At 37.7% G+C, this 21,847-nt stretch overlaps 1 protein-coding gene across 2 annotated transcripts in view; it reads left to right on the top strand.

The window, feature by feature from the left end:
* The window catches only part of LOC127152807 (complement factor B), a 30,222-nt gene extending 12,888 nt beyond the window's left edge, over positions 1–17,334 (top strand). Inside the window, exons 2-19 of one of the 2 annotated variants that reach the window (XM_051093655.1) lie at positions 8,729–8,771; positions 8,888–9,103; positions 9,213–9,398; positions 9,518–9,691; positions 9,835–9,930; positions 10,080–10,213; positions 10,498–10,648; positions 10,956–11,087; positions 11,280–11,372; positions 11,551–11,688; positions 13,909–14,003; positions 14,177–14,303; positions 14,392–14,530; positions 14,626–14,705; positions 15,671–15,783; positions 16,145–16,274; positions 16,425–16,474; positions 16,603–17,334. In XM_051093655.1, coding sequence (XP_050949612.1) covers positions 8,729–8,771; positions 8,888–9,103; positions 9,213–9,398; positions 9,518–9,691; positions 9,835–9,930; positions 10,080–10,213; positions 10,498–10,648; positions 10,956–11,087; positions 11,280–11,372; positions 11,551–11,688; positions 13,909–14,003; positions 14,177–14,303; positions 14,392–14,530; positions 14,626–14,705; positions 15,671–15,783; positions 16,145–16,274; positions 16,425–16,474; positions 16,603–16,776 — 2,271 coding nt within the window. In that variant the 3' untranslated portion in view covers positions 16,777–17,334. Of the gene's footprint in view, positions 1–8,657; positions 8,772–8,887; positions 9,104–9,212; positions 9,399–9,517; positions 9,692–9,834; positions 9,931–10,079; positions 10,214–10,497; positions 10,649–10,955; positions 11,088–11,279; positions 11,373–11,550; positions 11,689–13,908; positions 14,004–14,176; positions 14,304–14,391; positions 14,531–14,625; positions 14,706–15,670; positions 15,784–16,144; positions 16,275–16,424; positions 16,475–16,602 lie in introns of those variants that run through there. The other variant, XM_051093654.1, reaches the window with a different exon arrangement.
* The last annotated feature ends 4,513 nt before the right edge of the window (positions 17,335–21,847 follow it).

The raw sequence follows: 21,847 nt of genomic DNA, 5'->3' as shown, positions 1-21,847 counted from the left end.
CTAAGTAACGAAAACCAACAAAAGACATACGAAAGGGAAGCATAGCCGCGGGGAATACGTTTTGCCAGCTCATTTATGGGAAAACACTCACTTTTAGCCAGGTTCAACTCATCTAGGCTACTGGCTGCATCTAGATTTATCTTTTCTAATTGAGAAAGAAAACTATGAATAGCAGCAATGTCCAAACGGCTTTCTGAGTTGTAAAGATTAGAATAAAAAAAAAGCAAACTCTGAATTTATTTGTTTTCTGTTTTAGTAGAAATTCTGCCTTGTTGCAAAAGAACTTTGTCTATAAAGAAATAGTCAATACGTGAATAAACATGATGGACATTTGAAAAGAAAGAAAAGTCTTTTGCAGTTGGAATGAGAAAGCTCCAGGAATCTACGCACCCCTAAAGATCCATTAAAGAAGAGAAGGTCCTAGACATTGATGAAGGAGCTGATGTCTTTGGCTGTGAATGGTCTAAATTTGGGTTGATTGTGCAATTAAGGTCCCTGCCTAAAATAAGGTGGTGAGTGTCTAAATCTGGGAGGCGGGAATTGTTACGACCCTGCGTTCTACTTGCTCGCCTGCTGGTGGCGTTGTTCTTCCAGGAGAGCGCAGGAGATTGCACACCCCTGTTACCTGTTCATCACTTAATTATGGAGAGGATAAAACATTGGCTTCCACCACTCTTTTTCACTTTGTCCAGGGGACCGACACCCTCTGGAGAAGTCATTTGTTGCCAACCTTTATTTTACAGCCTATATCAACCTTTCCTCCTCCCCACCTGGATTATGATTTTCCTTTTTGATTTTGAACTTTAGACTTTGTTATATTAATTTATCTGTATTTTGAAGACTAATAAAATCTTGCAAGTCATTTCTTAAGTGTACTTGTATACTTTATGTACGGTCGAAATGAGCTGGCCGTAACAGGAATACATTTTAGTCATGAAAGAGGGGTTATCATAATTAGGGGCATAAACACTAGCTAATATGACAGGTGTTTGGTGCAGAAGACCTGAAACTATTACTTAACGCCCGCCCGGATCAGAAATTACATTGTGTGAGACAAATTTTATCCGCTTGTGTATTATAATAGCGGTACCTCAGGATTTACTATTAAAATTGAATGAAAAACTTGACCAATCCAGGGTTTACGTAATCTAATCTGATCACAAATCCTAAGGTGAGTTTCTAACATATACTTACGACTCTGATGCTCATCTTTCTGAACATGAAGAGAAGCCAGAACATCCATTTACACCACCGAATAATCACGTAAAACCGTCAACTCCTAAAACTTAAATTTACACCTAGCTTAAAGCTCATTTCAAAGAAACAATGCAGAAAAAAGTAGATAAGAAACAAACAGAAAGGTAATATTACATTTAACACGTTATACGAAAGTTCCACCCCAAGATGCCACTGAAAAACCCCCAGAAAGTATGGCATTTATGACCATTAACCGTTAACAGTTTAATTAACATGCATCACATAAACTTATATATTAAAGATGCATGACCAACGTCAATCAAAATAGAGCAGAAGTACTCATAATATCCCAGACTAATTTTCCTTGAACTCAATTACACTAAAATAAAATGAGATTGTTGAGAAGTTTGTGTCCCTGTTCCCTGTTAAGTCCAAGCTCCGCCTACCCAATCTCAGGCCAATCACCTTCTATACACAAATCCTTGCTGATTGTTTAATAAAGACAACTAAAACGGATGTGACTAGACTGGACCTCTGTTCTTACCGACAGCCCCACTGGCTAGCTACCTTACCATTCCCTGCTAACTCCTTTTCATGGTCCTTCAAGCCGGAGATCACTTATGATGATTAGTGGATATGTGGAGTCACTCCCCACCCTCATTGTCTCCGCATGAGCGCCCACGTCACCAAGCTCAGCTCCCTGCACGTTATGATGTTTTTATCCTGCAATATCGTCTGCAGCCACTATCTACAGCAAAAATGCAACAACCTCTTCATTCTGCAGATATGCCTGGCACTGGTCCTCATTATCAACCTTGGAGAAAAGAGGACTCTGAGGATGATTTACAGGGGCCAGAACAGCCTATGGAGGGAGGCACTCAGGACGACATTCCACATTCTCCACGCTCTCACTCAACCATCCTATCTGAAATAGCATGAACCCTTGATGCTGAACATCCATATGCTTCTCCAATAGCCCCTGTTCCTGATGCTCAGACTGCACTATTACAGCAACTGATAGAAGTAAGAAATCAGGGTAAATGAATCCAGCAGTGTATGCTTAACTAGTACTCCTCCTCTTCCACCGCAGCAGCAGCTTCATTCTCCTGTAAGCCGTGCACCTCCTACCCCATCTAAGCCACAGCCATTGCAGCTCACGCATCCTCCTGGCCATATTCAGTTTCCTGCTGCATCCCAAAATCCTCAACCAGTAGTAACACTACAAGCCTGTCAGACTACAGGTAACCATAGTCCCCCTCCTCTTCAAATTCAGCAGCAGCTTCCTTCTCCTCCTCCTCCTGTAAGCCATGCCCCTCTTACCCAACCTGCGCCACAGCCCTTGCAGCTCACACATCCTTTCAGTCATAGTCAGTTTCCTGCTATATCTCAAGTACCAGCCTCATATAACCCAATGTACCCAGCCTATACACTGCCAAGTCAACCACTGCCTGGTGTTGCATCTTACTCTGTTTAGCCAACAAGCAATGTGCAGTTTTACCACCTGACATCTGCTCCCCCTTTAAGTCAGCTAGTTCCTCCAACTACCCCCCTGCAGTCAAGCTATAGGAGGGTAGAAGGTCCTTTTTTTCCTGATCTCACTAGGGAGGATGAAAGCCAGTACTTGATGTTAAAGATGGCGCTATCCAACTTGTTAGATCCAGGAGAATCAGAGAAGTATAAATACCACATTTTATTGGATCATCTAAAGGTAAACCAGGCGAGAAGACTTGCGTTGGCTTATGTTTATGCCCCAGATCCTTACACTCAAGCTATACGGGCCCTAGATGAGCATTATGGTCAACCTAGACAACTTGCCTTGAAGGAGCTCCGAGCTATAATGGAGATGCCTGCTATTCGCATAGGTGATGGTAGAGGCTTAGACCAATATTCCCTTCAGGCATTAGTGGGCCTCCTTCAGTCCATGGGCTCTGAAGGTCTTGCTGAACTTAACTGTGGTTCACATGTTGAGCGGCTTCTTGAGAAGCTTCCTCATGAGCAGTTCTGCCAGTTCAAGAGATGCATGAGTTCGAGTACAGCAGGTCCACTTTCCTATAATCTCCTAGATTTTTCAAACTGGCTGCAACAAGAAGCCCGTTGTCAGCCCAGAAGGGAAAGAACACCTCAGCCTGTCCTCACCCACTGAGAAGTACAGCCATACTCCATGGTTCCAAAACCGCCTCACATGTGACCTCCTCTAAAGCCCAAGTTGCCCCACTTAAAGCTGGTCAGCTTCTCCCTAACACCTCATCTGAATGCTGTCCAGTGTGTGCCTATTGTAACTCTGCCGAACATCATGTCTGTAAATGTGGTGATTTCCTCCAGCTCACCAAAGACCAGAGAATTAACTGGATCAAGGAACGGAAACGTTGTTGGCGATGTGGGACGCTGCAGCCAGTGTAACGGGAAACACCTACGCATCCTATGCACCATTAACCAGAGGCAAGTGCAGAATCTGTATCTTGACCATCCTAGTGATTGCAATAAAGTACTACCGAAGGTAGTTGAAGTGACCCTGCAAAACAGAAATAAGTCTTTAGACACTTATGCCTTACTGGATGATGGGTCTGAAAGAACAGTCCTCTTGCACCCTGCTGTCCAAGCATTTCAGTTAAAAGGAAAACCTAGGAGCCTGAAGCTGAGAACTGTTAGACAGGATGTTAAGACTCTTAATGGAGCTATGGTATCCTTCACCCTCATTCCTAAAGTGCATCCGAATAAGTCCTATGTCATCAGTCAAGTTTTTACTGCTGACCGGTTATCTTTGTCCGAACATTCTCACCCTGTAAAATCTCTCCAGTGACACTATCCTCACCTCCGTCAGCTTCCTCTCAAACATAAAGACAACTAAAATGGATGTGACTATTCCCTGCTAACTCCTTTTCAGAGATCTTAAAACTGTTTTAAAGTTATTTACCTCAGCTTAAACCTGCAGAATTCACCCACTCATCATGGAAATGCACGTTAGTCCATTAGTCCCAGAATTATTTAGGAAAGTTCTTTTGGTAAAACGACTCCACTGTCTCAGGAGAATCGAAGATCTGTTCCACGCCGTTACAGCTCACTCGAAGGCGAGCCAGGTACAGCATTTCAAATCGTACTCCTTGCTTGTAAAGTAGGCTCTTGATCTTGTTAAACGCTGCTCGTTTCCTCGCCAGCTCTATGCTGCAGTCCTCACATTGCTTTCCTTGCTCCATGCGATTGTGGTATGTTTTCAACATATTATACAGACAGTGTTACTACAAAAACATAAGATGCAGTTTACTCCCTCTCCACCATCCAATGGACCGTACAGCAGCTGTTTTGCGGTCGCGCATTGGCTGTTGTGAAAGTACTGACGTAATCATAGCTGTGATCATCCCGATTTAAAATCCTGAATATCAAACATGTTTGATATGATCGGGGGCGGCCCCAATTTGTGTGAGAGCAGATCGGGAGGTGCAAGATTCGATCTGTGAATGTCTCACATTAGCAGATAATCCGTGCCGAACATCGGGACCGATCGAGGTGCTAGACAAGATTTTTGCTCCGATTCTCGGGAGGGGAAAATCGGGGGGAAAATCAGGCTAAAAATCCTGTAGTGTGAGGCCGGCTTAAGTGTTCGTTCAAATGTAGTGGAGTAAGGAGTACATATATTCAATCAAAAATGTAGTTGAGTAGAGAGTAAAAGTTGCTTATATTTTTGATACTCAGTACAAGTACAAAGTAGCCAAAAAAGCACTTAAGTACAGTAATGAAGTCTATTTACTCAAATACTTTACACCACTGCTGTGGCCCTACCAGATGAGGAAGTATGAGGTAACAGCATAAAGTAGAGTGGCAGCACAGGGGGTTATGAAATATCCCAGGGCAGAACTCTCTGAGTCGGTTTCATCTGAAGATGAAATACACAGCTGTCAGAATAAATGGGTTTGCTAACCAAAATTGCTAATAAAAATACCAACATTTATTTAGGTAAAAATGGTATGGTATGGAGTAGGTCTGCAAAATTAGTTATTATCATTATTAAAATTATCGGGGGAAAGGTGTACAGACATAGTCTAGGCCATGTCTGAACCATGGCATCTAGCCCCAGAGGAGCTGGATGACTCAGAGAGAACCAGAGGGGACATTACGATATTTCCTGAGTCACAAAGAGGTCCACCTGAGCTTGGCCAAACACTCTCTAAATGAGCTCCACCACCATTCCATTCTCCACTGGAGTCTCCATTCCCCAGGCCTCGGCCCCTGTCTTGACAGGACATTTGCTCCCTGATAGAGATGTCCCAGGATGTACACTGCTCTCAGCGAGAGGAGTTTCCCTTGGGACCACACAAGGATTTGGTGCGCCAGCTTGTACAAGGGGTGCGAACACAGACCTCCCTGGTGGTTTATGTAAGAGACCACCGATGTATTGTAGGTGCGGACCAACACATGGCAGTATCTCAGGTCTGGGAGGACACACAGTGGAGAAGCACACTTTTATTGGCGTTTTAGTCTCAACCTCAGCTCTTTCACGTGAGCGAGAACAACATCTCAGTGTTGATCTGCCACCTGCTCTGAATGAGCTAATATCAACAAATCGTTGATAGTTCAGTATGCGGATGCCCTGGAATCTCAGAGGAGCCAGAGCAGCATCCACACACTTGGTGAAAGTGCGGGGTGAGAGTGCAAGGCTGGACGGAAGAACCCGATACTGGTACACTTTGCCCCCAAAGCGAACCTTAGGAACTTCCTGTGTTGATGAAGGATGGAAAAGTGGAGGTATGTGTCCTACAGATCTGTCGGGACAGACTAGTCCTCGGACCTAATCTGAGACATGACACAGGATACTGAACCTGAGGCGCATGCCAACGCGGTTCAGCTGACGCAGATCTAGGACGCAACCTCTCCTCATTCTTCTTTGGAACAGTAAGGTACCGGCTGTAGAACCCAAACTCTCTGCGAGAGGAGGGACCACCTCGATGGCCCCTTCCTCAAGAGAGTGTACCTATTGATCCATAAGCAGAGATGGGAAGACCCATGGGTGGACCAAACTGGATTCTGTAGCCTCTTCTACAGTGTGCAGGACCCATTGAGACACGTTGGCAGATGCTGCCAGATGGTCTACTAAGGGAATCATTCTCTTGAGACTGACATCTGGTGTACTTAGAGCGGCTAGCTCGATGCCCTGAAATGGATGACCGGCAGGGAACGGCCGATCTAGCTGCTCTAGAGACCTCCTTAGAGGCGACGAGCCTCCCAGCTATTTTCTCAGAGCCCAGACTAAATTTGCTTTCCAAGCTATGACAGCACATTCAGCACACAATCCTTGAAGGGGCTGAGAAATATCACGTGATTAATCATTCTTTTCCGCGGTTAGGTCCGGAAAGCAGTTTTCGAATACAATAAGTAAATTATGGAAATGGTCATTTTTTTCAAATTTGTTGTTGTGATGTTTGCTTTTCATGTGTCACAGTAATGATCAATCTACATGTTATTTAGTGCTGTAATACATCCTGAAGTTTGGCTTTTCAGAGTTTTTTAGTATAGAAGTAAATTGAGTTTAAATGTCAGGACTTGTTACTTTTATCTCCCTACAGTGACAACAAGTGTTTCTTTTGTTCTGCAGCATGCTAATTTGGTGACTTTCTGTGCATCATTTATTAAAACGCTTATCATAAATGTTTATGTTGTATTATAGCAAAAGAATATGCCAAGAGTGAGGGTCAGAAAGACAGACAGAGGTCTGATAAATCATTAGCCACATAATCATGAGAGGGCATTTCTGTTAGGAATACCAGTCTCAGGGCTGTTGCTACATCACATTTACCTTAGTCATATTTAGGTTTTAGCCATACCTTAGCTTTTCCACCTCCAACTATGAATTTGCAGTGTTTCCAGATGTTTTTATGCACATTTTGAATATATTTATACAAACAGCTGGATGGAAACATGAATAGGCCTACTGTTAAATTATGTTGAGAATTTATATTATGCTAATCTAATTTTCATATTCTTCATTCTGTTAAAAAATGCTGTATGAAAATGAGTTGAATAAATAAATAAATAATTTAAACAGTTTAAGTTTGTACGTTTGTACATTTGAAACATTTGATGGAACTTAAATTTAAAAGGAATGTATGTATATATACATGAAGGTATGTATATATATATGTATATATATATATATTTGTACAAAGATTAAGGACAAAATATGTTTGCAGTTACATATTAACAAGGTCATAGTCATGTATATATTTAATAAAAACAAGAGTAACACAAAAAAATCTAGCTTGTATTGTTGTCACTTTTGACCCACCTGTGTGTTACTTTCGTCCCAACCAACGGGGTCAAAAGTAACAATGTGCAACTTCAAACTAAAAATTATACTTAAGTCTTTCTACATTTTTTTACAAAATACCACCTGGTATTAATAGACCACACTTCTGAGTTACAGGCCACAGCAAAAATATATCTCTGTCTACAACTTTATCTTTTTAAATTATGTTTTTCTGAAAAATGTTACTTTCGTCCCCGCTCTCCCCTATATATTGTTGTAAACTCAGGAGTAAACTCGCTGTGAAGCATAGATTAATGGAGTGAAACATATACATTGCAAGACTCAGGAAACATGACAAACCAAAGAAGTTTTGAAAAGAAAAAACATCATTTACATACTAAAACAGATAAGCACAATATATGAGACTTACAGTAAGGTCCTATATATTCGATTTAACCGTCTAAACTAATTTTTTAAACAGGATTATGTGCATACTACTACTGAAGTTTCACAAAATCTAACAAGCATAATAATTTTCCCCTTACATATCCAACCTTTGAGCTCTTAGTTTACCCTCCCTCTATTAAAAACAAGACTTAAAACAGATGCTAGGTCATGCGTTTATTATTACCAGCAAAGTCAATAACACATGTACTGTTTGGTTCCAAAGAGAACTCTATTGCACATATATCTATATTAATTTTAAATTATTTTAATTATAAATTTACAATAGAAATTAGCATTTTGGATCAGTTAGCCATTTAGTAGGCCTATGTGACAAATATTTTCCCTCCATCATTACCAAGCCCTGTCATACCTTTAGTGCACTGAAAATATGCTATTAATGTATCTGGTGTTAATGTGTGAGGCAAGCAATTTTAAAAAAGGAGGGTAAATGTTTTGATGTGCAATAAAATGTTCTCAGATGACCCCTTGAGTTTGATTTGCTCTCTGGACCCAAGATCAAATTATAACCCAATTGCATTAACAATACTGCTGTTTTCTACATCTGTATTTTGATGGGAAAAATGTAAAGAGAATCCGTGACAGCTGACATTTAGGTTTAAACATAATTAGGTTTTATTGTAATTATTAAATGGTTAATGGTAATTATTTTGTTGTGTCTGCCGGGAAATTGATTTTCTTTATTTGACTTGAGGTTAAACATTGACCACTGAATGTAAACAAAATCCTCCTACTGACCCCACTATAAAAATTTCCCCCTGTCCATTTGCTTCTGTTTTTTATCTTAGCTGAAGACTTGGAATAAACAGCATGGAGTGTAAGCAGCGGCTGAAATGGTTAATGCTTGCAATGATTTGCCCTCTTATTGCAGGTAGGTCTTTTTGCTTAAGATAAATGCATTCTGAAATATATTTATGGAAATAGAACATCAACAATTGGCAAAAAGTTACTTTTGTCATATTATTCATGGCCTTCAATAATCTATAGGTGCTCCATCCTCCATGTCCAAAAGCGACAATTCATGTCCTAAAGAGAATCTAAACATTATTGGAGGGAGCTTTGTTCTTAAAGATGGCTATTCACATGGGAGCCTTCTAAAATACATTTGTCCGAATGGATATTACCCATCGATTCAGTCACGTCTTTGTCAGGGTGAACAATGGACCCCAAAGCCCAAAATCAGAAAACCTGCAGTGTGCAAAAGTAAGAAACAAGGAATTATTTTCTGTCATTATATCTTGAATAAATGTTGGACTTTTTCATTTTTATTATACTCTTCTACACTAGCCATTTATTCATGCATTTATTCTAGAGATCACGTGTCCCAATCCTCGTGTTTTCGAGAATGGAGAGGTGAGTCCATACAAGGACAAGTACTACGTAAATGACACAACCACCTACTCATGTCATTCCGATTATATCCTCCGTGGCTCAGCGGTCCGTGTTTGCAAGCCTAATGGGAAGTGGAATGGAAGCACACCAATTTGTGGACGTGACTGTGAGTAATCGCTATTACTTTGTAAATTCATAAACACACGGCAGAGCTAGTCTGATTTAAACTAAAATGTAGGTCCATAGATCTTCACTTCCGTTTGTCTAATTATTACTGTCTCACAGCTGATCACTGTCCTGATCCTGGTGTTCCCCCTGGTAGCAGTCGAGCAGGGAACGTGTTTAACATAGACGACAAAGTCACGTACCGCTGCGAGAGACCATTGACCTTGATTGGTTCCAAAGTGCGAGTGTGTCAGGATGGTGGCCAGTGGTCAGGAACAGAGCCACAATGTTACGGTGAGTCTTCAAAAAGCTATTGAAATGCGTTTTGTAGTACATGTTTTCTCAAAAGTAAGTTCTTGTGAGATTTAGCTAATGAAATGTGGCTTTTCTGGATAATTCATCTATAATGTTGTTGTTGTTGTGTTAATACTGTACAGCTGATTTCACATACGACACCCCAGAGGAAGCATCAGACGCTTTCAGCAGTTCTCTAAAGTCAGATCTAGGGGTTTCTCAGCAGTTTGAACAAGAAGGTACCTTTGTGTGACCTAAAGTATTGATCACACATGCAGACACACATAACTTTTTTTTAAATCTTCATTAACAAATTGGCATCCTTAGAAAAAGAGACAAATCACATCAGCACATTTAAACATGAATACCGTGTTCCTTCTGTCTTTAGATCAGCAGGGGAAGAAAATAACTATGGATCAGGGTGGAAAACTTGATATTTACATTGCTGTGGATGCATCTGACAGCATAGATGAGGAGGATTTTACAAAAGCAAAAACCACCATTAAACTGCTTATAGAGAAGGTATGTCCACTGTCAAATTCCTAGAAGTTGCTGCAGAGAACTTGCAAGACCACATATTTAGGCATTGTTTTTAGGCTGCTGATGTAGGTTATGCAGCCTTTCCTAAAATCCTTCTAAAAGTTATTTAATTGCTGTTCCGTTAAAGGTTCTGTAATAATGTATCAATATTTGAAAATGAAGCAAACATTTAAGATGCTGCACCTGAAAAATCTTATCAGCATTTTGATGGGATAACAAACAGATGTTTCTTCCATCTTTGAATTCTCAATGCTCTTTCCCAAAAGATTAGTTATTACCCAGTCTCCCCAAACTATGAGATCCTGGTGTTTGCTACAAATGTTTCACCGATAAGCCGAATAAGGAACTTCAAACTTAATAAAAATGAAAGAAGCCTAGAGAGAATTTTTGAAGACCTGGACAAATTTACTTATGACAGTAAGTATTCTGTTTGAATGTCTCTTTTTGATTCTTATTGTATACATGAATTCAATTGGATTTTTTTAGAATGTATTATTACAGAACAATGTACTATGCAAAAACAGTACTTTTAAGTTTAACCTGGAGAAAATACATTCATTTTCATAATCATTGCTGTCCAATGTAGTAAAAACAACAAGTCTTACATTTTTTTTACATTTAAAATTCATGTTCTACTTTTGATTCATTTTATTAAGATTTAGTCAGTTGTTTCAGTCAGAAAATGCTTCTCTGCTGACTGTAATATTCTGGTGTTAAAAAACAGATAAAGGCGATAAAACAGGTACCAATATCGCCAAAGCCTATTCAGAGATTTATGAGAGCATGGTCATGGAGAAGAACAGCAATGAAACGGCCTTCAGTGAGACTCAACATATCATCATTTTATTCAGTGATGGTATTGACTTATCATTATTTACATATAATTTAGTATATACAAATTTATTTTGTGCTTAATCAGTTTAAGTTCTTTATCAGAACAAATAAATGTATTTATTAATAAAATACCCAATGCACAGTATTACAGATTAGTACAGAGATACATTTTGAAGCAAATATTGACTGTAATTGATCTCATCTTACTTTATAGGTCAGGCAAACATGGGGGGGAATCCCAAACCTAAAGTGGACCAGATTAAACATCTTGTCACCAGAAATGATCCAAACCGAGAGAAGAAACTTGGTGAGCAATGAAATTAATCATAATTACATTTTGAATCAAATTGTTTGGACAAGAATTATTTTTAAAAGTGTCTTTTATCTACAATCCACTATCATCATGGACAGCAAAAAAACACATACTTTTTTAGAGGTCTTTGTTATTAATTTTATATTGATAAGAATGTGTCCTCTCTTTCCAGATCTTTATGTATTTGGAGTTGGAGAAGATGTGAATCAAGAAGACATAAATGACTTTGTGTCACACAAGGACGAAGAAAAACATTTCTTTAAGCTTCCAGACTTGGCAGCAGTGCAACAGATGTTCGACGACATGATTGGTACGATATCTATACTTACATAAAAGTAAAATTTATGTAATTATCTAATTACCTCCTATATCCATTCGTTTTTTCTTCTTTATAATCTTATACTTCTTCTTCTTCTTTTACTCTGTAAGTATATGGCAGCCTGTAGAACCGATCGCAGGAAAGTTGGCACACAGAGTACAGTCTCAATTTTAACCATAGCAAATTTGGAGTCTCTATCTGTAACGTTTAGAAGCAAAATCATTTTTCCTCCAATTTTTTCCTCCATTCTGGCAAAAAAGTTCATCAAAAGCTTTTTGAAAGACCAAACTATTTAAAAAAAATAATAATAAATTTCACTACATTTGTGCAGAAAATGGATGCTTTTCCTAGTGAAAAAAACAGCATATGCTTGTAGCTATGTTTTTGGATGCTGGGATGCTGGTTAGGTATGTTTTGATGCTGGTTTAAGCTGGTCCTTAGCTGGTTTATGCTGGTCATGTTGCTGGTCAAGGACCACCATAAACCAGCAAAGGACCAGCATAGACCAGCAAAGGACCAGCTTAAACCAGCATCAAAACATACATAACGAGCATCCCAGCATCAAAAAAAACATAGCTACCAGCATATGCTGGTTTTTTCATCACGGTTGTCACACTGTGGGATCTCATTGTCATTAATGTCAGACTGTACGACAGTCAAGACACGTTAAAAACGGGTGCACCCAAGAAAACCTGTCCGGAGTTTTACATTATTATAACCCATACGCCTTCAGTGACTGCGAGCTGCATTACACACGGGGCTGAAATGTTGCTATCATTAAGTTTATGAATGGCGGCAATAGCGGCGTATTTAAGAAGAATAGTGTAAGCAGCACTACATACTCAAACGTAAACAGCGGCACAACCGGTGTTTATCATAGCAAAGGGAGTGTATCATATGATTTCCGTGCACGGCGGATGGAAGCGCCGGAGTTTATGTGGTTAGAAGAAATCTCTAGTATCAAAGAAGTCCACTTCCAGAACAAAAATTTACAGATAATGTGCTCACCCCCTTGTCATCCAAGATGTGCATGTCTTTCTTTCTGCAGTCGTAAAGAAATTAGGTTTTTTGAGGAAAACGTTTCAGGATTTTTCTCCATATAATGGACTGTTATGGTGCCCTGAGTCTGAACTTCCAAAATGCAGTTTAAATGCAGCTTCAAACGATCCCAGCCAAGGAAAAAAGGTCTTATCTAGCTGAACGAACTGTTTTTTCAGTTTATATACTTTTTAATGTCAAAGGCTCGCCTTGTCCTGCTTTGCCGGAACTCTGTTTTTTTCCAGTCCATGACAGGGTATGTTGAAAAACTCCCATCTCATGTTCTCCTCAACTTCAAAATCATCTTAAGCCGCATTTAAACTGTATTTTGGAAGTTTGAAATCGAAATGTTTTCCTCAAAAAACATAATTTCTTTATGAAGGAAAGAAAGACATGAACATCTTGGATGACAAGGGGGTGAGTACATTATCTGTAAATTTTTGTTCTAGAAGTGCAGTTCTCCTTTAATTTTGATCATGGTGTGTCTTGAAAATGGAGACAGTTTGACGTTCGTCGTAGGAGATGTCACACTGTGCTAAATCTTCTGACACTGCCAGAACTTCGTTGGAGGTAAATTTTTATTGCAACAGTCATTAATCGGCTGTCTGTGAACATGTCAAAGCAGTGATCAAAGACTACAGATTTTATCTTAGGATTACAGGAATCCTTTAGGATTTTCAAAATTTGTCTCAGAAGGCCAAATCGTGTGAGCCTAAGCTTCTTAGCTTTTCATTTTGCCTCTGTTGTTCTTTGGCCCTTAATTGCTGCTTGCAGCTATATTTAGGGGTTTAAGCACGTAGAGCTGAAACCATATTGTAATTGTTAGAATGGCCAAGGATCAGCAATCTCCATGTAAAAGTGACCGGGCAGACCAAACTGTAAGTCGTAGAGACTTGAAACTTGGAAGGATGGTAGTACTTACAATGTCTACGATGTCACCAAGGCTCAGAACTACAAAATGGCTCATAGCTCCTTAAACATTTGTCGCAGACTATTATATCATTGGAATCCTTGGCTCACACCGGACAAAACATCTACATTTTCGAGTATTTCGCATTTTTTGAAATGATATCGCAGTTTTCTCGGGCACAAACGATAGTATAATTTTTTCTTGCAGATATATTTTTGTGTTTGTTATTATTATTAACCCTTTGTACCTGCTTCGTTACACAGATGAGAGCACCAGTGTAGGATTGTGTGGGGTTGTGTGGGAAGGCTTGGAAAATAAACGCCGTGCATTTCCCTGGTTGGCGCAGATTAATGTTGCTGTGAGCATAACATTTTATTATGTATATGCATATATAACTCAATTAAGTTAAAAGAAACACTCAATTAAGTTTAAGAAAACATTTTCTCCCACAAGAAGAAACATGCATGTTATTACTAAAGAGATGAACCATGTCAGCCATATGAACATCAGTCTCCTCTGCTCTTCATGTAGCGTCCTCCAAAGGGTTCCAATTGCATGGGGTCATTAGTTACCTCAAGTTACATCTTGACAGCGGCTCACTGCTTCTTGGAGGGAGACACACCTGAAAAGATAACAGTTAAACTAGACAAAGACCTGAGTATGTCCTGATACGTCCATATTTTCAGAAAAACATGTTACATGGTAAATTTTATTAATGATGTTTATTTAATGATTTCCTTTTGCAGTTGTAAAAGTGAAAAAATATGTACTTCATCCTAAATATAACATCACCGCAAAAAAGCATATGGGAATAAAGGAATATTACGAATTTGATGTAGCTCTTGTACAGCTGGAAAAATCTGTTAAGATGACTTCTACTTTACGGTGAGGAGCACAGATCTTCAACATGTGATGATATTTTAAAAATAATGTGAAGAAAATGGAACTAATTCAATAACATAATTTGTATTTCTCTACAGACCAATCTGCATCCCATGCACTAAAGAAACCAATGCAGCACTGAAACTTTCAGAAAGTGAAGGGACGTGCAAGAAACATGGTAAGGTCCCTGTCAGACATGCGGCATGCATATAAGTACCATATCAGAAATAGGAATCAAATTATATTAAACGTGATATTGCTTTTATTATACAATGAAACATATCCACCTGTTTCCTGGAGGGGCTACTGTAAAAAAAAAAATGTGGGTACAACTTCCGGTGAGGCGGTGGAATTAGTATACCAATAGTATTTTGTGTGCTAATTAGCAAAGAGGCTAAGTGCTTTTAGAAAAATTGTTTACTTTGTAAAGTTGCAAACTTTTATTAGCGATGTCGTTATGGTGCTCAGGGAAAACGTGCTGTTCGAAGTTTGGTTGGTTAGGTTGGTTGTCCATTCTGTTTATTTATGTGCGCGATTCACTTTGTGCGTCGGCATATTTGAAACCTCAGATCTTACCTTACAAGTACATCCTAATCCGGACTTATTAGTTACATTTTTAAATACCCAGTCATTTGAGTAATATAAAAAATACAATTTTTTTTCAGGAAAATTTCATATTTGCCATCTGCACTTCATACATGTGTACATTATTCTTCTATCACATCATATTGATATTCGTACTGGAATTCAATGGCACAGTTTAATAGGTAAATTAGTTTAACAGAGACAGAAATTCAACAAACAAACACACACACTGTTAGGCTTTTATTTGTGCATGTAACATCCACCGAAGCTTTTTTTGCAGGCTTTTGGCTGCTTTATTTTTTCACCAGATCGCACCGTTTTCGACACACTTGAAGCTTTGAATCTTTTCCCGAAATAGTCAGAGGAAAGTTTCAGTGCTTCACAAGGCTTCATTTGCCCATCACTCCTGTCAACTGATGAATGAATGTCTCGTACCGCTTGTTTACGTCAAACTGGAAGACGCTCCCACTTTTGACGCAAGGGCTCATGGGGCATAGGAAACTTGTGGATATCAAACATAAAATGCCAAACTTTTTTTTCTCTATGCATTTGTTACAGAGGAACTACTAATAATGAGCAACGAGCTTGTGGAAGCCGCTTTCACATCTGAAATGGATACTGATAATAGTCCAAAAAAAATAAAAAGCATCACGATCAAGCAAGGAAAATATGTAAGGATTTTTCTTATTTCTACTCTTAATGTATGTGTAGTTCGAAAAGCTTAATTTATGTTGATTTAATTATGCAGACTGTATGTCCGTTTGAGATGTCAGACCTCCTTTATAGTGTTAACATTTTGTCAACATTTAGAATCACACTAACATATATATCAGCTAAATGCAACAAAACTTCACCTTTGATTTTAGAGGCCTTGAAAGTGTCAAGTGCTGATTTGCTAGCTATCTTTTTGGCATTCAATATTAAATATGTGCATTATTCGTTAGAAAACATTATTTGAATCTCTTATGGGATAAAAAAAAACATATTTCACTCACAAATCAGATAAGGACACTTCTTGTACTTTTTGTTTAGCGGGGTGCTTGTGTTGAAGATGCAAAAAAAGCCGAAGGAATCGAAGTGAAAAATGCCGTGGAAGTAGTTACAGACAATTTTCTGTGCAGTGGTGGTACTGAACCAAAAACAGATGATGTTGCCTGCAAAGGTATGTTTGATTCATGCCATCACGATGGCAGCTTGTATTTGGTTCTAATCGATCTTTTAGATCTTTTGTTAAGAACATTTTAATCACTAGAGATCTGAAATAATTTATACAGCTCTCATATAGGAGTGTCTGCATGTCATTTTGTAACAGGTGAATCAGGTGGGGCCACTCATGTGAATAAAAAAGGTCGAGTGATTCAGGTGAGAGTTTCGTTTCCCTTTGAAAACAGTTTTTTTTTTTTTTACATATTACAGGCTGACATTGAAAAAATTAATCTGAGAGAAACTGAGAAGTAGAAACTTTCTGATATCTGTAAAATCTTTGATAGGTTGGTGTCATAAGCTGGGGAGTGAAGGACATCTGCAAGGGAAACAATAATAGATTCACTTCAGTGTCAGACTCCAGAGATTTCCATTCAAATCTTTTCAGTGAGAAGATACGCTCATTCCTTAAAGAACACCTAGAAAATGACAACATAGGAAACCCTCTTACATTCTTGTGAATCCTTTAGCAGAGTGAAAATGTGGGAGTGCTGTTTGATTAAACACTAGTTTGTTTTCTGATTAATATATTCAATTTTATGCCAAGTAGCTGGTCTTTGTTTAAAAAAATAATACAGTTTATTATCAACAGTCTTTTATGTTTTACTGATTTAAATGTCAAGTCTTTGTTATGTCTATGTTGGTGCAGGACTGTCAGTACTGTATATCCAACAACTGGCAGGCAGGGGAGTTTCATTGTTGTTGCAATTTCACATTTTATTTCCATCTGTCTTGAGAATGATAATAGCAAGTATGTCACTTAACCTGCGCTTTAGGGCTGAATTGTAATGGAAAGAATATGAAGATTACATAATGAGAAATGACCCATTGTCATGATAACATGTATTCCAAACACAGGTATGGCTGGATGTCCCAAAGTACATAAACCATTCTGTACAATCAGTGTTGGGAAGGTTACTTTGGAAATGTAATACATTGCAGATTACAAATTACTCTGTTTAAAATGTAATGAGTAGTGTAACTTTTCAATTACTTTATTAAAGTAATGTAACTTATTACATTTGATTACTTTTCTAAATTTCTAATATTTTCAACTGTTGAACATTTTAAAACATTTAAACCAGGCAGAGTTAACCTTACAGTAGCATTTAACACTGATTACTGTCAGACTTTAGCACTTTATCACTTGAATTAAGATTATAATAAGTAAGGGATAATATACATCTTTATTTTGCAATAACAACTGGCTGGATATACATTATCCCACTTATTACACATACCTGCTTGAATTGTTGACGCTAAATTCTTTTAATTGTGTCTCTCCACGTGATTTTACTTAAAATCAAACTATGACCCTGCGTTTATACTACTTCTTATAAAGTGCAACTGGGATCTCTGTAAATTACTCTCCACAAATATTAGCTACCCCTCAGCATTATTTGAATGACCACGCAACGTAGCAAAAATACACACATTTACTCCAAAGATAAACAGAAGGAATCAAAGACGAATCAAAGTTCTCTCTTATAAATTAAACTTTTACCTTCAAATACAGTGCTTGTTTGACTCCCTGTTCTCTTTTACACAAACACACTCAAAGGGTTAAACTTATACACAGATATCTAGAGTTTTTCCACTGATTCACACAAACTTTAGTTCTTTTCTCTTCAGAAGTACAAATTTGTCTCCAATAAGTGTAAACCAATATAGCAGTGTACTTCGGAAGACTTAAGATAGAAATAAAGTACGTAAACAAACTTCAAATGTAGTTAGAAATACAAATATAACCTTTTGCTAATATACTCTCAATGAATCACAGAGTATTAATAGGGCTGTGACGGTGGCAGATTTTTTTCCACCGCGGTGGTAAAGTACCAACTACCGTCGGTGGCGCGGTGTTGATCATTTTGAAACATAGCAAACGTGCGTGTTCATTTCAACCTACAAAACACTTAAGGAAATATCAAAGAAATTATACATTTAAATAAGAAAGTAGCCAAAATGAGCACGGTAAATATTAAACAAACATTTGTTGCATAAATTCGTAACAACTTCGCCCAACTCTTGTCCGACGGCTCATCAAAATCACCGGCCCGAGTCCGATTACAGCCCGAGTCTTTTCTCTCTCTTCCCCATTACTATTGCATCAATTAAAATAGCTCAGTTTTGTTTTTAATAGGAACGTGGTTATGTTTCTTTCCATTTCTTTAAAAAGTTAAATTAGAAATGTGTTCGGAACATTTTTGTTTGTTAAATTAAGATTTTTGCCCTAAAATTTAAATTAGGATTACGCCGTAATCTTTACCAGGGGCGTCGCTAGGGCTAATCATTCGGGGCTCGAGCCCCGAAAGTTTTTACTCCAGCCCCGAATGTTTTTTTTTTTTTTTTTTTTTTTTTTTTTTTGGCCCTATGATTTCCACAGAATTTGTCAAAGTTTGAATTAATTAATCAAAAGTTGGTCATTAAACTTAAATCAAGTCGCGATAGGGACTAGTATCTGTAAATATTATGCAGCAAAAGGCTATTTAAATATGAATCCTGCATGTTCTTCGTGTCTTTTTATGAATGAACGTTTCGTTTTCTACACAAGTAATACTGACGCGTGCAGTGATTTTAGCGTCTGCCGTTTCACTAAATGAGGGCATAAATACATTAGTCACTTCATGAGCATTTCACTGTTTCATTTGAGTAAAACAAGCGTCAAATATATACACAGAAATATAAAGGTTTTCACGACAAGTCGGCAACCCGTCAAAATAAAAGTTCGGTTTAACTTTGTTCATCATTCAGTATGTACGTGCCTACTACTACTACTACTACTACTATTAATTAATAAAAATGTATACTTTTTTCACACAATATTTCTTCCATGTTTTACATTTTAATAGTAAATCCCCTTTATTTGCCAAAAATAAAATATAATTTTCATTAAAAGATCAATTAAGTCAATATTTTATACCTTCATCTGATAACCAGAAAAATACACAATACAGAATTCCATAAGGCTATTGTAAAAATAAAAGCTGTTTTTATGCATTGAAATAAACAGACATGCTAAAACATATTTGGTAACAATAAAACGTAAAGTCAGAAAAAATAAAACATTTCATAGGGTCCCAAACATGTAAATTTTCTTAACTTTTGATAAATTGACGGTAAATTGTATAAGATTAATGGTTTTAATTAATTACTAATTAAATAATTAATAAAATTAAATTTAACCATTAAAAAGAAGACCAGAAAAATGAAAACAGAAAACAGAATTTGAAAAAAATAAAATAAAACGGAATTTGCGAAAAAAATAGGGCCCTCTTTTTGCATGCAACTATATATTTGTTACAGTTATAAATACATTCTCAAATGTATTATTTTATTTGTCTAACATATTTTTGTAATGCTATAATTTTGTTATAATACTTTGATATGTTTGCTACTTGCAGTGAGTATTACTATTGTTAATAGTGTGACAAGGTCTTTAACCCCCGGTTTAATGCCCCCGGACCCACCTAGTAGGATCCAGGTTCAACCACTTGTGTCTAACAAAATCTTATGTGCGCATGATTTCAGCTCCCACCGACTACCACTAGCCCCTGATGTTTTAAAATCCTAGAAACGCCCCTGTAATCTTTACTCATAAAGGTAAGCGTAATATATCATCAACTGTAAAGTGTGTAATATTATTTGCGTGCACTCACAATAGTAACAAAATGTTGTGCTTTTGTAAAAATAAAGAAAACAAACAAGATGCGCTTTCTGATGTCTCGGTGTTGAACAGGAGGGCTGCACAAAAATGAAACGAAAGTCAGCGAATACTAGATAAAAAATTTCATTATAAAATCCGTAAATTTCTCTCTAAAGACCAGAAAGTTTGAAAAGTTTAAAAAGTCTGAAAAAAAAAGAAAAGTTTAAAAAGTTTGAAAAGTTTGAAAAAAGTTAAAAGTTTGAAAAGTTTGAAAAGTTTAAATAGTTTAAAGTTTGAGTTTTAAGTTTGGATGGTTTTCAGTCTGATATATTTAGAAGTTTTAAAGTTTGAATGTAGTCTGTCAGATAAATAGATAGATAGTATTGGTCAGATTGTCAATCGACGGAAAGATAGATAGAGGATTCTAACATTATTACCAAGTTACTAGCATGTTGCTAGCATGTTTCTAGCATGACTAGCATTTCACTAGCATGTTTCTAACATGATTAGCATGTCGTTAGCATGTTCCTAGCATGACTAGCAAAGTTGCTAGCATGTTTCTAACATGATTAGCAAAGTTGCTAGCATGTTTCTAGCATGACTAGCATGTCACTAGCATGTTTCTAACATGATTAGCATGTCGCTAGCATGTTTCTAACATGATTAGCATGTCGCTAGCATGTTTCTAGCATGATTAGCAAAGTTGCTAGCATGTTTCTAACATGATTAGCATGTCGCTAGCATGTCTCTAGCATGACTAGCATGTCGATAGCATGTTTCTATCATGATTAGCATGTCACTAACATGTTTCTAGCATGATTAGCAAAGTTGCTAGCATGTTTCTAACATGATTAGCAAAGTTGCTAGCATGTTTCTAGCATGATTAGCATGTCACTAGCATGTTTCTAACATGATTAGCATGTCACTAGCATGTTTCTAACATGATTAGCATGTCGCTAGCATGTTTCTAGCATGTTTCTAACATGATTATGATGCATGTCGCTAGCATGTTTCTAAGCATGACTAGCATGTCGATAGCATGTTTCTAGCATGATTAGCATGTCACTAGCATGTTTCTAGCATGATTAGCATGTCACTAGCATGTTTCTAGCATGATTAGCATGTTTAGCATGTTTCTAGCATGTTTCTAGCATGATTAGCATGTCAGCATGTCACTAGCATGTTTCTAACATGATTAGCATGTCGCTAGCATGTTTCTAACATGATTAGCATGTCGCTAGCATGTTTCTAACATGATTAGCATGTCATGTTTCTAGCATGATTAGCATGTTAGCATGTTTCTAGCATGATTAGCATGTCTAGCATGTTTCTAGCATGATTAGCATGTCGCTAGCATGTTTTTAGCATGATTAGCATGTCGCTAGCATGTTTCTAGCATGATTAGCATGTCGCTAGCATGTTTCTATGATTAGCATGTCGCTAGCATGTTTCTAGCATGATTAGCATGTCAGCTAGCATGTTTCTAGCATGATTAGCATGTCACTAGCATGTTTCTAGCATGATTAGCATGTCACTAGCATGTTTCTAGCATGATTAGCAAAGTTGCTAGCATGTTTCTAACATGATTAGCATGTCGCTAGCATGTTTCTAGCATGATTAGCATGTCGCTAGCATGTTTCTAGCATGATTAGCATGTCACTAGCATGTTTCTAGCATGATTAGCAAAGTTGCTAGCATGTTTCTAGCATGATTAGCATGTCGCTAGCATGTTTCTAACATGACTAGCATGTCGCTAGCATGTTTCTAGCATGATTAGCATGTCACTAGCATGTTTCTAGCATGATTAGCAAAGTTGCTAGCATGTTTCTAACATGATTAGCAAAGTTGCTAGCATGTTTCTAGCATGACTAGCATGTCACTAGCATGTT

This window comes from Labeo rohita, chromosome 21 (assembly GCF_022985175.1).
Source record: "Labeo rohita strain BAU-BD-2019 chromosome 21, IGBB_LRoh.1.0, whole genome shotgun sequence".
Taxonomy (NCBI): Eukaryota; Metazoa; Chordata; class Actinopteri; order Cypriniformes; family Cyprinidae; genus Labeo; species Labeo rohita.
Note: the sequence above shows the minus strand (reverse complement) of the source record. Positions and strands in the feature narration are given on the sequence as shown.